General features: G+C 46.1%; 1 protein-coding gene across 6 annotated transcripts in view; it reads right to left on the bottom strand.

Moving 5' to 3' along the window:
- LOC117588055 (serine-rich adhesin for platelets) overlaps positions 1-12698 on the bottom strand; it is a 58658-nt gene that overhangs the window by 23167 nt on the left and 22793 nt on the right. For all 6 annotated transcript variants that reach the window (XR_004574092.1, XR_004574091.1, XR_004574093.1 and 3 more), the window contains exon 4: positions 8381-12654. Coding sequence is in view for 3 of the 6 variants with exons in the window: in XM_034279111.1 (XP_034135002.1) it covers positions 8381-12654 (4274 nt within the window). In the remaining 3 variants the exon portion in view is untranslated. The remainder of the gene's footprint in view (positions 1-8380; positions 12655-12698) is intronic.

Raw genomic sequence — 12698 nt, 5'->3', positions numbered from 1 at the left:
CTGTCTCTCTTTCCTTTTAGTCTGAGCGCCGAGGCAGGTGTGCATTATCGTTATCGTACGGTGGACACACAGAGGAAACCAGAGCGACAGCTGACACTCTCTTCTTCTGGGTCTGTTTCTGCTGCTGAATTCGGTTCTCTGGTTCTCTGGTTCTCTGTTCATTTTCCAATTAGCATTCGGGTTTGCCATGAAAATCGTTAGCTTAATTTACGGGCCATTGCCATACCACACACACACACACACATAAATATATATCTTTTAGGTACATATTTGCATGGAATAGAATGTCGAATGCCTCGTCTATCGTTGCTGTTTTTTAGTTCTCTTCAGTGCGCTTCCACTGATAGTTGAGGTCTGGCTCGTATGTAAATTCGCAGTCTGGAAGGTGTTTTGGAATGTGGGCAGCACTTGTACTACTTTTTTGATTGCCTGCCTAGGCGTATGACCCACAAATTGGCACTGTTATGAAACGGTTGTTCGTCATTATCGTGTATTTCATGTAGGTGGCAGGAGAACGCTTTCGGATTGGTGGAAGCAACAAGGTAAGAAGCACTATGTAGGTGTCGGATCTCTTCTTCAGAGATTTCTCTTTTTTTAAAGGAGATTTCTCTCTATTAATTAAAAAAATGTATGGATATTTCTGTTAGAGAGAACTGCCCCCTCCACAGCAAGATCTTTTCAGAGAGATTTCTTCCCCTTTTCTTTTCTCTTCTAGAAACATATTAATTCCATAGTAAGGTATTATTCAATTAAACACACATTTATAGACAGTGTCGTGCACCTTATCTTTGGGATAATTAGTCTGACATTGACTGCTATACGAATATTGTGTTATTTGATGGCGGCTGTGTCATATCTAACTGATATATACGACTGTATAAAGTATGACAGCTGGTACCAGCTCTTTTAGAATGGCTATAAAAATGATAAAAACTATTTATTGTTCACTTTTAGAGCAATTATAAAGAATATTGCATTATTTCGTCCGCTTCATAGCTTGATTCTGCAACACTATTAGACAAGCAATTTCCCTACGATTCCCAATGATTCCTCATAGTGACATACTGTCAAACCAATTTTTGTACTTACACAAACACCATGCCATCTTCCTGCCATGCCATTCACAATCTTTCAAGCCGTTCAGGCCCCATATAAGCCTACATTTAAACGGTTTAAAAGTTCACCAACATTGCAGCCGGCAGAAGGCAGCAGGCCAAATTAAGCACACATCCACATACAGCGACAGTCTCAGTCGACTGACTGTCTCTCTCTTCTGGCTCGTAGTCGTCGCTCCTTTTGGCCACCACTTCAGCTTTTATTCTGCTTCCAGGCAGTTGACTTTTAAGGCCACTAGCTTCAGCAGAGGAGGCTCAAGCAACGACTAGGATGCGGCTCCCACCCGCCACCCATCCGCTCCCGTTCGCGGCATAATAAAGTCCTTTAACCTTTTGCTCGAGATTTCCCATAGCTTTTGCTTCACTCTTTACTCTTTTCATTCTCATCATATTTTTGCCAGAAACTACCGCATGCACTGGATGATGGGATTTGTAAGCCTAAACCTTGAAAGGCACTCAAAAGAGAAGGATTCTAGTGGTTCCTGTGCTTTCTCCAATGGTATTAAACATATTTAATGGTTTGAAATTTAATTTAAAACTTAAACTAAATGCCATATTCGATTGGGTTGGTGGGAATTGCAGTCTGTGGAAATAATTAGTGGGAAAGCCAAATGCAGCCAACGGACTGTGGGCGATATGAAATTATAGAACCACAGTCGTGTCACATAATCATGACAGTAATTGGACTTTGCTGGTGGCATTGTTGTCGCCCATGCATAAATTAGTCAGCAATCGGCAGCAGCAGAAGGGGTACTGAATCATATTCTATATGCTAAATGTTATCTCTGTGTGTATCTGTATCTTTTGTATTATACGAAAAACACAGATGGCTGTGCACGCAATAAAAATAGAAAAAGGAATCAGAAGCAGAATCGACTCGGAAAAAGACTCTGAAGATTAGGGTGCGCCCGTACCATCCACTTGGCGAATAAATATCCAAAATATCCAAAAATTCGTATAAACAAAAACTTGAAACTCGTGTGCTTAAATTCCTATATATTTGAGGAGGTTTTGTACGTTTATGGATGGTTTTTCGGTTCGTTTATTTTTGGAATGGAATATCGCAAGTTCACTTTGCACACAAAAATATTTTGCAAATGCTACAAAAATAATCGTAGATACTCTCGTACTCGTCTCGAATAATTAACGGCATGTGAAAATTTGCACTGGCTACTATGTGTAAAAAATGCTTTTAAAATCCATCGTAAAAAATAATAAAAGAAAAAGCGTAAACAACAGACAATCGGTGGGGATTTGCTTTATATAATTCGGAATCTGTTTTTCTGATGAGTCAAGTGGATCGTAGACGATTTTATGCACAAAGGGGAGCCCAAGTCACCGGATAAAAAGCAGGCTAAATGGCAATTTGTAGGCGTTAAATGATATTAAATCAGAAAATAAATAAAGTCAAAATATTTGCATACTTGCTTAGAGTTTAAGAGACTTCTTGAAGGGGAAAGCATGTGTGAAACAGCCACAAATTCCACCTATGTACATATCTCAAAAAAGCCACAAATGTTGTGTTTATAGATAGCCGCAAAAAATCTGCTTAGCCTCATCGCATCGAAATGGCCAAAAGCAATAGACAAAGTGCCCCATTTCATGTATATCCAAAACGGATTGAGGGGCGGAACCCACCAGAGTGATCTCTGAACGGAAAGCCGCCTATAAACAAGTTCCCACCGAAGGCCAAACATTCGACGTAAACGATTTGGAAAGATGGACGGACACACCCAATGGACAGTAAATCGAGTACTAAGCAAGGTCGAGGATGATGCCGAGTTGTGGCACAAAAGTTATCCACTTTACATTATGACCAAAGGTCTCTCCCACTTTTTGAAAATAAGGCGATAATTTGAGATCATTTCAGCTTAATATAATTCAATTTTTGTAATCCCTCACAAAGTACAAGCCACCCACTGAAACCCACTGTGCCGTCCCCCATTTCTGCGTTCTGGAAAAACAAATGGTGTTTACGCAAGGAAAACCGTGATGGAAAAAACACAAAAGAAAAATGAAAAACGCTGCGAAAAACAAATGCAAAACGAAATTAAAAGAGTGTGAAAAATAAATTGTGGCGTAAATTCGAAATGAAATAAAAATCAAGCGGCTCTAAACAACGGCAAACCGCAAAATGGACTTTAAATTAATTAAATTTCCTGCTGCCTCAGAGACCCCAGGGTTAATGTGACGAGATGTGAGTGTTGCTAACAATTAAAGCTGGAGACGAGTGTCTCTTAAGTAGAGCGACCCAGAGGCAATATTGCGAGAGGCGTGTGTGGGAGGCGCGAAGTATTGCGGGAGGCCTGGTCTAATATCGCAAGAGGCCAGTGTTACGGGGTAAAAAGTCATACCAGCACGCTCAATGTTGCGTGAAGCGAGTGTCTGCCTTAAATGGAAGTCAAAATTCCGTTTTAATTTGAATAAATTACAGTCGCTCAGGGACAATGGAAATGCCTGATCAGTGATCTCAGAGCCCCCGACAATCCAACAATTTAACAATCCGACAATCCACTAAATGCCCAACTATTTTAATTAATTTACTCTGCTGAGACTTTGAAACTACCATTAGAAAGCGGTTTCAAAGTATTTCTTGTACCAAATATTTTACAATTTGGCTCTTTCCGCAAGCAGGTTACATTTTCCAGGTATTTTTCCTGTAGACAATTTTCTTTGACAACTTCGAATAGAGAAGGGGAAAAAGCAAAGGAAGGGAGAGGGGGAAGGTTCAATCGTTCAAGCAAAACAAATTGCTACCAATATGGCAAAGAAATTGTTTAGGCGGTTCCTCAAAAACCGTCCATCTATAGAGATAAGCAATAGTGAAACAGGTAAAACCACGAAAACATCGAAACTGGCCGAGAGTGTAAATCAAAGAGAGCGCCAGATCGCAAGAGAGTTGTAATAGTAGCAGCAGCAGAAGAGAGACTACGCAGATAACATAACCTGGGCAATCTTAAGAGCTCTGTTGGAAGATTACATTTGCAGCAATCACTCTAGTACTCTGTTAAGGGTGTGTATGCGCACAGATTCCTTTGCATTAGTAACAGAAACCAGGTATAACAGAACTGCTGCGCTACCTTCAGAATGCCTCTGAAGAGGGTGTATTTACACACGGTTAGGCATACGCAGATACAGGTGAGGCTTACGTTACAGTCGATCTGGCTTGTGCGTGCTCATTTGCAATGCTGCACCTTCTATTGATGTACTTTGAGCTGGAGTAATCGATTAAGAACATACAGAGAAAATGCAGTAGATAATTCAATTAGTTCTGTTAAGTAAACTCTTCAGATTGTTTTCCTTGTAAAGCTTCTCTCCTCTTTATTTTAATTTTGGCACACCTCCAAGCGGTCCCCACTCATTACCTATGTATGCTTTCGCCTCCATCTTCAGCTTTTACAACGTCCGCGGCCCATAAACTGAATAAGAATCAAGAATTAAAACAACACACAAATATTTGAGGAGCACAGAGAACAACAAATCCACACGCACAAAAACAATAGAAATAAAGAACCGTTTTTTTGAGGCACATTAGCAAACTATTTTTGTGAGTGAGTAAAGGGCGGTGGAGAAGGAGACAAGACAGACAGACAGAGAGAGAGAGGTAGAGAAAGAGAGGGTGACGTAGAAGCACCGCTAGTTTGAACCTTAGCATTAGTATTAGTAATGTCGCCTGGTGTCATCGGTGTTCGGTGTTTCTTATCAGCAAAACATGAAAATTGTACAAGAAAAGATAAGCAAATAAATAGAGACGTAGTTTGTTGGTTTACGCTTTAGTAGTTGTTGCTTTTATGCTTTCTTTTTTTAGGCGGAGTGACCAAAAGGAATGTCGTGTAAGAGCACCTTCGCCATGCGTGCATAGACTATGGGATACCCTATGGGGTATCTATTTTGGAAGAGTAACATATGAAACCAGTACTCTACTTGGAATTATTCCTAAATACGGAATACCAAAAACCAACTATTTTTTTCTTTCTACAAGCTACATGTTTCTTCTTAGCCACAATATACCCTCTTCCATCAACAATAAGTTCTAGGTACCAGATGTAAGCTTTTCTCCACAGCGAGTGACACACTTGCCTTCCCTCCTGGGTTCATCCACAGACAGAGAGAGAAGGATTACCAGCAGGGAGACAACACACACAATCTGCTGTTCTGGTGTTCTCCGGGACTCTTGTTCTTATCGGAAGAACAGACAGACATTGAATTTGTTTACATTACATGTGAAAATAATGAAAATTTTAATTAAAATTTATTTGTTGTGAGCAGGGGGCCACCCAGGAATCCCCACCACCATAGCCACACCATCATCATCATTTCTTTCTTTAGCTCTGCTTTCTTTTTCTTGTACTCGCTCACGTAATTATTTTTTTAGTATTATTATTCACATGACAACTCTCGGGCGCAGCAGCGACAAATTTCCGCAAGAGCAGGCAGCAGACAGCAGACAGCAGACAGAGCTCGAGAAGTGAGCTCAATTTCCATGGGATTGGAATAGTTTTTGGATTTGAGCGGAAATCAAGGCGAAAGTTTTGGCATTAAGTGGGGACGTAGGACAGACAGACGTAGGAGTAGTCCAAGTCCAAGACCAACTCGAATTCGAAGAAAACTAAGAAGAGAAGCAGCACAAAAGAAGAAAAAAAGAAGGCGCAGCTTAACAGTTTTTCTGTTTCTGTTTTACAAGGCAAGGCAAACAGAAAAAAGTGGAAGAGGTACAGATATAAAAGTTTGGTTAAGTCGAGATTTGAATGCCCTTCGTGGCTGTCATAATTCACATGAATTTATCCACTCAAAAATTGCATGGCATATTGTACCACACCACACCCATTTTGTTTTGTATTTGCAACCAACTTTTACTTTTTAAAAAACTTCTGTTATTGACAATTTCTACATTTTCCATTACAAAACCTTTGGAGACCCCTAAGGGTTTTGTTTATTATATGACATATTTCATTATATTTATTAATCACGAACAGGCGATTTCTACAACAAAATATCAGAGTACGTGAGTGGAAAACTTGAACGAAAAGCTCAACATAGATGTGTATCTTACATACAAAATGCTAGCAGACATGGGCCATCATAAAAAGCACACCAAATATTTCAGCCTTTTATATACGCCGTCAACAAAAAATATAATTAAATTTGAGATTTTTCCAAGGTATACAAAAAAAAGATATAGGTATAATTATATTAGAGAAATTTTCCTCATTAAATATTGCACCATATATCTTCTGATTCTTTATCTTTTTCAGGAAAAATGTTGACTGATGAATAACCATTTTGAATAATCGAAAATGATACAAAATAAAAAGTGGATGAATGGATTCCGGGTCCCAACTCTATAATAATTTTGTGCATCAATAATTTCCATCTTTTGGACTTTGCCAAGGCTAAGGCAAACTTTAAATTGAAACTATAATTAAAGACAAATGAAACACAACATGCGCAGACTCCATGCCCCCAGAAAAAAATGATAACACGGTGTTAGCCAAAACTGCTCTTTAAGCCATGATGTTAATGGGTCAGAGCCGAGCAAAAAAGTGCAAAGTAAACAGCGAGTTAATTGGGTCTACCACCCATCACCCAACCACCACCCCAAGCCCATCCGGACTTACTATCCGCAAAAGTAAAAGAAACCCGACGGTTTGACCGAAAACTGTAGGGCTTTTTCACTCGTTATTAAACAAAAGCCATCGCCCCAATGCCTCAACGCCCATCGTTCTACATCGACTCAATTAACGTAATGAGAAAGAGAGAGAAAAACAGGCAGGGAAAATGTGAGAGCCCGCAGAAAACAAAGGCCATCCAGAAGCATAAGGGCGCGGTGGGGCACGGACACGACTCGGGGGCATTCACACACACAACCACAAACACACACATACACGGATATTACGAAAACTAAGGTCAAGTGGTCATTGTCTCTGTGGCAGGCAGCGGCATCGCCGGGGCATCATCATCGAGCAAGTAATTTGTAGGAGCCATAAAAAACGCACCAAGCGCCCAAGAAAACTGAGGAAAATGTGAGACTGAGACTGAGGCTGCGGCTGAGAGGCGAGAAAAACAACATCACCCATTGATTTATGCGTTCAAGGATTATGGAGGGAAGGGGGAATGAAGGCAGGCATGCAGGCAATCATGCACTGTGGGGAATGGAATTTGTCGCCTAATAAATCAAAATTAAAGAATAAAGTCACGAGAGTCAATAAACCTCTTTAAACCTCAGTCAGCGCTAAGCCTTGGACAGAGGTTGAAAGGATAAAGGATAAAGGGTATTCTTCTATCGAAAATGGAAGGCGCAAAGACGGAAAACCAAGAAAAGCGTGAGGAAATGTTCGAGGAACTCGTATTAAAGTTGTCACAGTTCATTGAGCATTTTCGATGGGGGTGTTGGTTGGTTCTGCACCTCTCTCTCCGCTCAAATCAATTAACATCCATAATGCCCCCGAAAGACAAGATCAAAGTCGCCCGTTCTCGCCTGTCGAGCGGAAACGGGAACAAACTTTGGGAGCAGCAGCAGTGCGCTTCACGAGAAAGATTGCATCGTTTGCATAATTTGTTCGTGCCTTTTGCACAGAGTACAAAAAAAGACGAGGAAAAACAGAAAGGAAAACACATAATGACAGCAGTAATCGGGGGCAAAAGCAAACCAAAGGAAGAATCAACGAATTGGAAGTGCTCTGATGGGAATGGAAGTTCTGATTCCACAGGGGTAATTGATAAAAAAAAACACACCGTACACTATTCCTATTTGGAATCAATTCCAAAACAAATATTTATCTAATCAAACCGATTTTAGCCCTTAATCGATTAAACGAACACAAAAAATCAAACAAGAAATGAAGGAGGTCTTGTTTTTCTTTGTAAGACATTATCTAATCAAAATTAAAAATTGGATGACGTTGTTTTTGTTTTTTAGTTACAATTTCACCAATATTAATAAGCACTCATAGAAATTCGAAATTTCAAATATTTGCATGATTGAAATAATTTACACCATCGAATGGAACGTTTAACAGCAAAAGTCTGCTTCTAGCTGATAAACCTCTTCACAAAACAACAGATTTCCCACCCAAAAGATGGGAGCGGCATGCCCCAAATACGTGCTACACCAACCATTAAGGGTTGATAATGCTGCTGCTGCTGGCTGGAGTGCCAGACAAAAGGCATAAAAACTACGAATGTGACAACGAAATAGTTTGCCAACAGCCCCCAAAAAAATATAAGGGTGGAAGAGGGGCAGTGGGAGTGGCTGTGGTACTTACCAAAACATTCCTTTGATTCTCTTTATCCAACAGAAACTCCATGCTCTTGTGCGGCCTCCTAACGGATGCTATCTGTACGCCGCCTGCAGCTGGCGAGGATTTGATGCGGTGTCCATTGACTACCACATCCCCATCGAGAAGGTCATCGTCCACATCCACATCGTAGGCGGCACTGGTCACATTCAGACGCTTCACCAGATACCTCTTGTGGGGCTGGCTCAATGGATTGCAGGTGATGTCCATCAGGGAGCGTGTTTTGCCCGAGATGACCGTCTCGTGGGTGTCCAGATTCGTCTCAATCAGGCCCATTTTACCGGATCCATCATCCTCATCCATTACGGGGGATACTTGCACGGGTACGGCAGTGACTATTGTTGGGCGCGTTCCGGCACCGGGACCGGCTCCAGCGACCAGCTGATTGAACATTTGCGTCTTTTGGGCAACGGTGGCCCGCGAGGGCGACTCGGTGTCCCGCATCCTCGCCGCTTGCATGCCCGCCGACAACTGGTCCGCAAATTCGCGATACTGTTCCCGTTCGGCGCACAACAAAGCCTCCGAGGCATGGGTAGCACTTGCTACCATTTGTGGCACCATTGGCGGAGGCGCATGCGTCAATCTGGGTGGCTGTTTGGGCAGCGGTGGCTTACCGGTCACCACCTTCTGCAATGTGGATGTCTTAGCCAGAGTCGAGCCACTGTGCACACTCGCTGTACTGGCCTCCGAGGCATTGCTGTCGTCCAGCGTCTGGGCATTGGATGTCGCACTCCTTGGCGGCTTCAGGGGTATGTGTATAAAGTCTGCTGACTTTCCATTGCTCTGTTGTTTGGTGGCCTTCACGGGTGCTGCCTTTGTTAACGGAGGCTTATGTTCCAGTTGCTGCTGCTGCTGTTGCTGCTTCTTTTTGCGCCTCAAGGAGAAGCGCAGGCCATTGGCGAATCTGGAGAGGAAACTCTTGGAGCTCGGGTGCTTGTCGTCTGTTTTTCCTGGCGACTTTCCACCCTTTTGCTGTGTGGGCGACTCCACTGAACCACTGGCGGCGGGTGCCATTTGGCGGCGATCCTCGCGCTCGTGTGGCTCCTCCTCGTCGTAGCGCTGCAGCAGCTGCTGGGAGGCGTAGAGTATGTGGTGGGCGCGGTTGGTGGGCGGTTCACTAAGGATCGGTAGATGTAGGCTTAGGGGACGCAGAGGGGGCGCGGTATCACGACTGGCGGAGAACGGCAAAGAGTGCGAAGGCGATGGCAATGTCGATGTCGATAACGGTGTCGATTGCGATGGTTGCGCTACGCGTGTTTGTTCGAGAATGAATGCTGTGCTTGAAACGGGCTCGTGTCGGGGCTCCGAATCGAGTTCGGCTACGCCAGCGGCAGCGGCAGCGGCAGCGGCTACGGCTGCGATGTTTGCGATGTTTTCGTTGTTGTCATCGCTCTCTTCGGCCTCGCTCTCTGCGGTTGCGATCGTGGCTAACCTCTCTTCTGCTGTTGCCCGCTCTTCGACTGTTTCGCGCTCTTCCACCTCGATGCTCACTTCGACCACTACGCTCTCTTCCGGCTGTGCTTCTCTTTTCTGCTGCTCTTGGTTGTAGCGCGCCGCTATGTTCTCATTCTCTTTGGTATTGTGCATTACAGTGGCGTCCACATTATCCATTAGCTCATCATCGTCGTCAGAGTGGCCGGGAGTGTCGCTGCCCTGTCCTGGATCCTCCGGCGGCTCCTCCGACGACTGCTCCTGCCAGCAGTACTTGCTGACTACTGGACAGAAGCTCACCTCCTTGCTGAACGAGTTCCGTGAGCCGGCAGGCAGGAGTATGCCCAAAGGTTTGGGCTGATTCGCCGACTGTGGCAACTGGTGCATTGATGTGTGGGCACTGCTCACATAGATGTCATCCTCCGTCTCCCCATTGCTGTTGTCGTACGCCGAGAGATTGGGTGTGCTGCTGACGAGGTTCTTTTGCTTGGCCGCCGCCGCTTGCGACTGGAAGCGCCTCTTGGGCAGCGCCCTGGGTGGCGGCACCTTCGTGGGGCTCACTTCCTGGGCATCGAAATTGCACTGCTCCAGCGACTGGGCATAGGAGGTGCGTAGATTTGTGGGATCCTGATCGAAGGTCTTGCCGAAACTCGAAAAGCTCAGCACAGCAGCAGGAGGCAGATTGGGTCTCTGTGTGGGTGCGGGTGTGGGTGTGGACGTGGGATTGGCCTCTGCACTGACTCTCTTCTGGCGTGGCGGTGGCTTCCTAATCGTCAGTTGGACATGCTGCACCTGGGGGGGTTCTTCTGGCTCCTCCAATTTTTGGCAGGAATCCACCTGATCCACTGCTCCTGCTGTTGCTGTTGCTGGTCTGTCATTCAGAATGGACACATTCTTGTCGTAGATTTTGCTTAATTCATCCAACAAAAAGTTGCCTTTGCAGATGATCTGTTCGTACTCCCCGCCGGACAGACTGCTCCGGTTGGACATTTCCAAGGGTTGACTGCTCCTATCAGACATTGCCAGGGGTTGGCTCTCCAGGGGATCCGCTGTGGCTAGACTTCGCTTAGAGTTCCTCTGCAGATCCTCCGCCTCTGGCTGAGTGTCTGTGTAATCCAAAAGTGTTAAATTCTGGTAGCTGGCATTCATGTAACCCGCGCCGGAGGATGCTGCAGCAGCAGAAGAGGCGGCCCCTCCTCCGAGTCCTCTCTTGCCCACGTTCCAGCTGCAGCTCCTGCGTATCCTTGGCAGCTGACAAAAGTCCAGGAAGAAGTCGTCGCGACGCTCTTCCTCCTCCAAGTCGTATTCCTCGCTGGAGCTATTGCCACCGCTGCTGTTGCTGTGGCAGTTCCGTGTCGCTGGACGATTGTGGCGCGTTCGCGCTCGGCGGCGTCCCAATTGCTGCAGCTCGTTGGGCAGGGAAGTGGCCCCAAGGACCGGGGAGCAGTCTGCGGAGGAGGAGGAGCTGCTGCTGCTGCGGCTACTCCCACTGCAACGTGGATTTCCGCTACTGGCCAGCACGTAGCCGTGTAAATCGTTATCCTCTGGGAAACACTTGGACGACGACGACGACGACGACGTCGACGAGGGATCAATGGAGGCGTTGATGTGGCGCTGGCGACTGTTGGCGGACGTTGGCGATGACGATGAACCTCGCGGCTCGCGTATGTCGGGCAAACTGTTGCGCAGCCAAGTGAACGAGGCGGCGGACGACGATGAGGCTGCCGATGATCCACTGGGCGATGGCAGTGGCGATGCTGATGCTGATGATGCTCTCTCCGTGCTGCTATTAATAGACTCGGACGGAGAGAGAGGCATGGGCATGGGCATGGGCATAGACATTGCTACTGCCGATGCTGCTGCTGCTGGTGGCGTTGTTGTAGTCTCCATCGTCTGCACTATTTTCGTCTGACACAAATCATGTCCGCCATTGGAGTTTTTGGAATGTGGCACGACGGTTGCAGACTCCTCCAGCAGCAGCTCCTCCTCCTCCTCGCACAGCTTGTCGAAATTCTTTGGTATGGATTTAGATTTCTCGCGTCGCAATGTGCTCGGCTCACAGTAGCCGGAATCCTCGGAGAGATTCTCCGCCGAGTTGAGCGGTATACGCCGCGAGGCGGCCCCATCCTGCTTGCCACTCGCCACTCCGCTGCCCTGGCAGGAGCTCAGCAGGCTGTGGCCGCTGCTGTCGCTTGAGGAGCTGGTGCTCGACTCGGAATCAGATTTTATTTCCGCCTGGAGGAGGTTCTTTGCAAACAGCTCCCGCTGCTGCTCCTCAAAGTTCAGTTTGTTCAGCTCAAAGTACGTCTGATGCAGTCGCCCGTCGCTGGATTCGTAGCGCTTCATCAGCGACAGCGAGGTGGCGGATCCACGCCTGCTCTCGGGATTGCTATCGCTGGCACTGGCTCCTCCCATGTCGCAGTTGAAGAGCGAGGGCGAACTGTTGCCCAGGCTGTTCATGCTCTGGTGTTGCTCCTGTAGCGTCAGCTGCCGCTCCAGCGACTCAAATTGCACCAACGAGGAGCTGCGCGACAGCGAGTGAAACGAATCATTGTCGGAGTAATAATCATCAAAGATTCCGCCACGACGACTGCCTGTGCTGCTCCTCTGGCCCTGACTGCCATAGCTATCCCGGGCACAGGCCTCCAGGGCCAGGAATCGCTCCAAACTGTTGTGCGATTCGGCATCGTAGCGGCGATGCAGTCGCATTTGCACACCATCCTCCAGACTGTGTGGCTGCTCGGGCTCCTGGCAGCGTCTGGGACGCTTGGGAGGGCAGGCAAAGTCTCTCTCCGAAATGGCATCGATATCTGCAATGAGTTTGAAATGATTACTCCGGGCTCTGAATGATTTG

Source organism: Drosophila guanche, unplaced genomic scaffold (assembly GCF_900245975.1).
Source record: "Drosophila guanche unplaced genomic scaffold, DGUA_6, whole genome shotgun sequence".
Classification (NCBI taxonomy): domain Eukaryota; kingdom Metazoa; phylum Arthropoda; class Insecta; order Diptera; family Drosophilidae; genus Drosophila; species Drosophila guanche.
The sequence above is the reverse complement of the archived record's forward strand: the minus strand, read 5'-3'. Positions and strand labels throughout refer to the sequence as shown.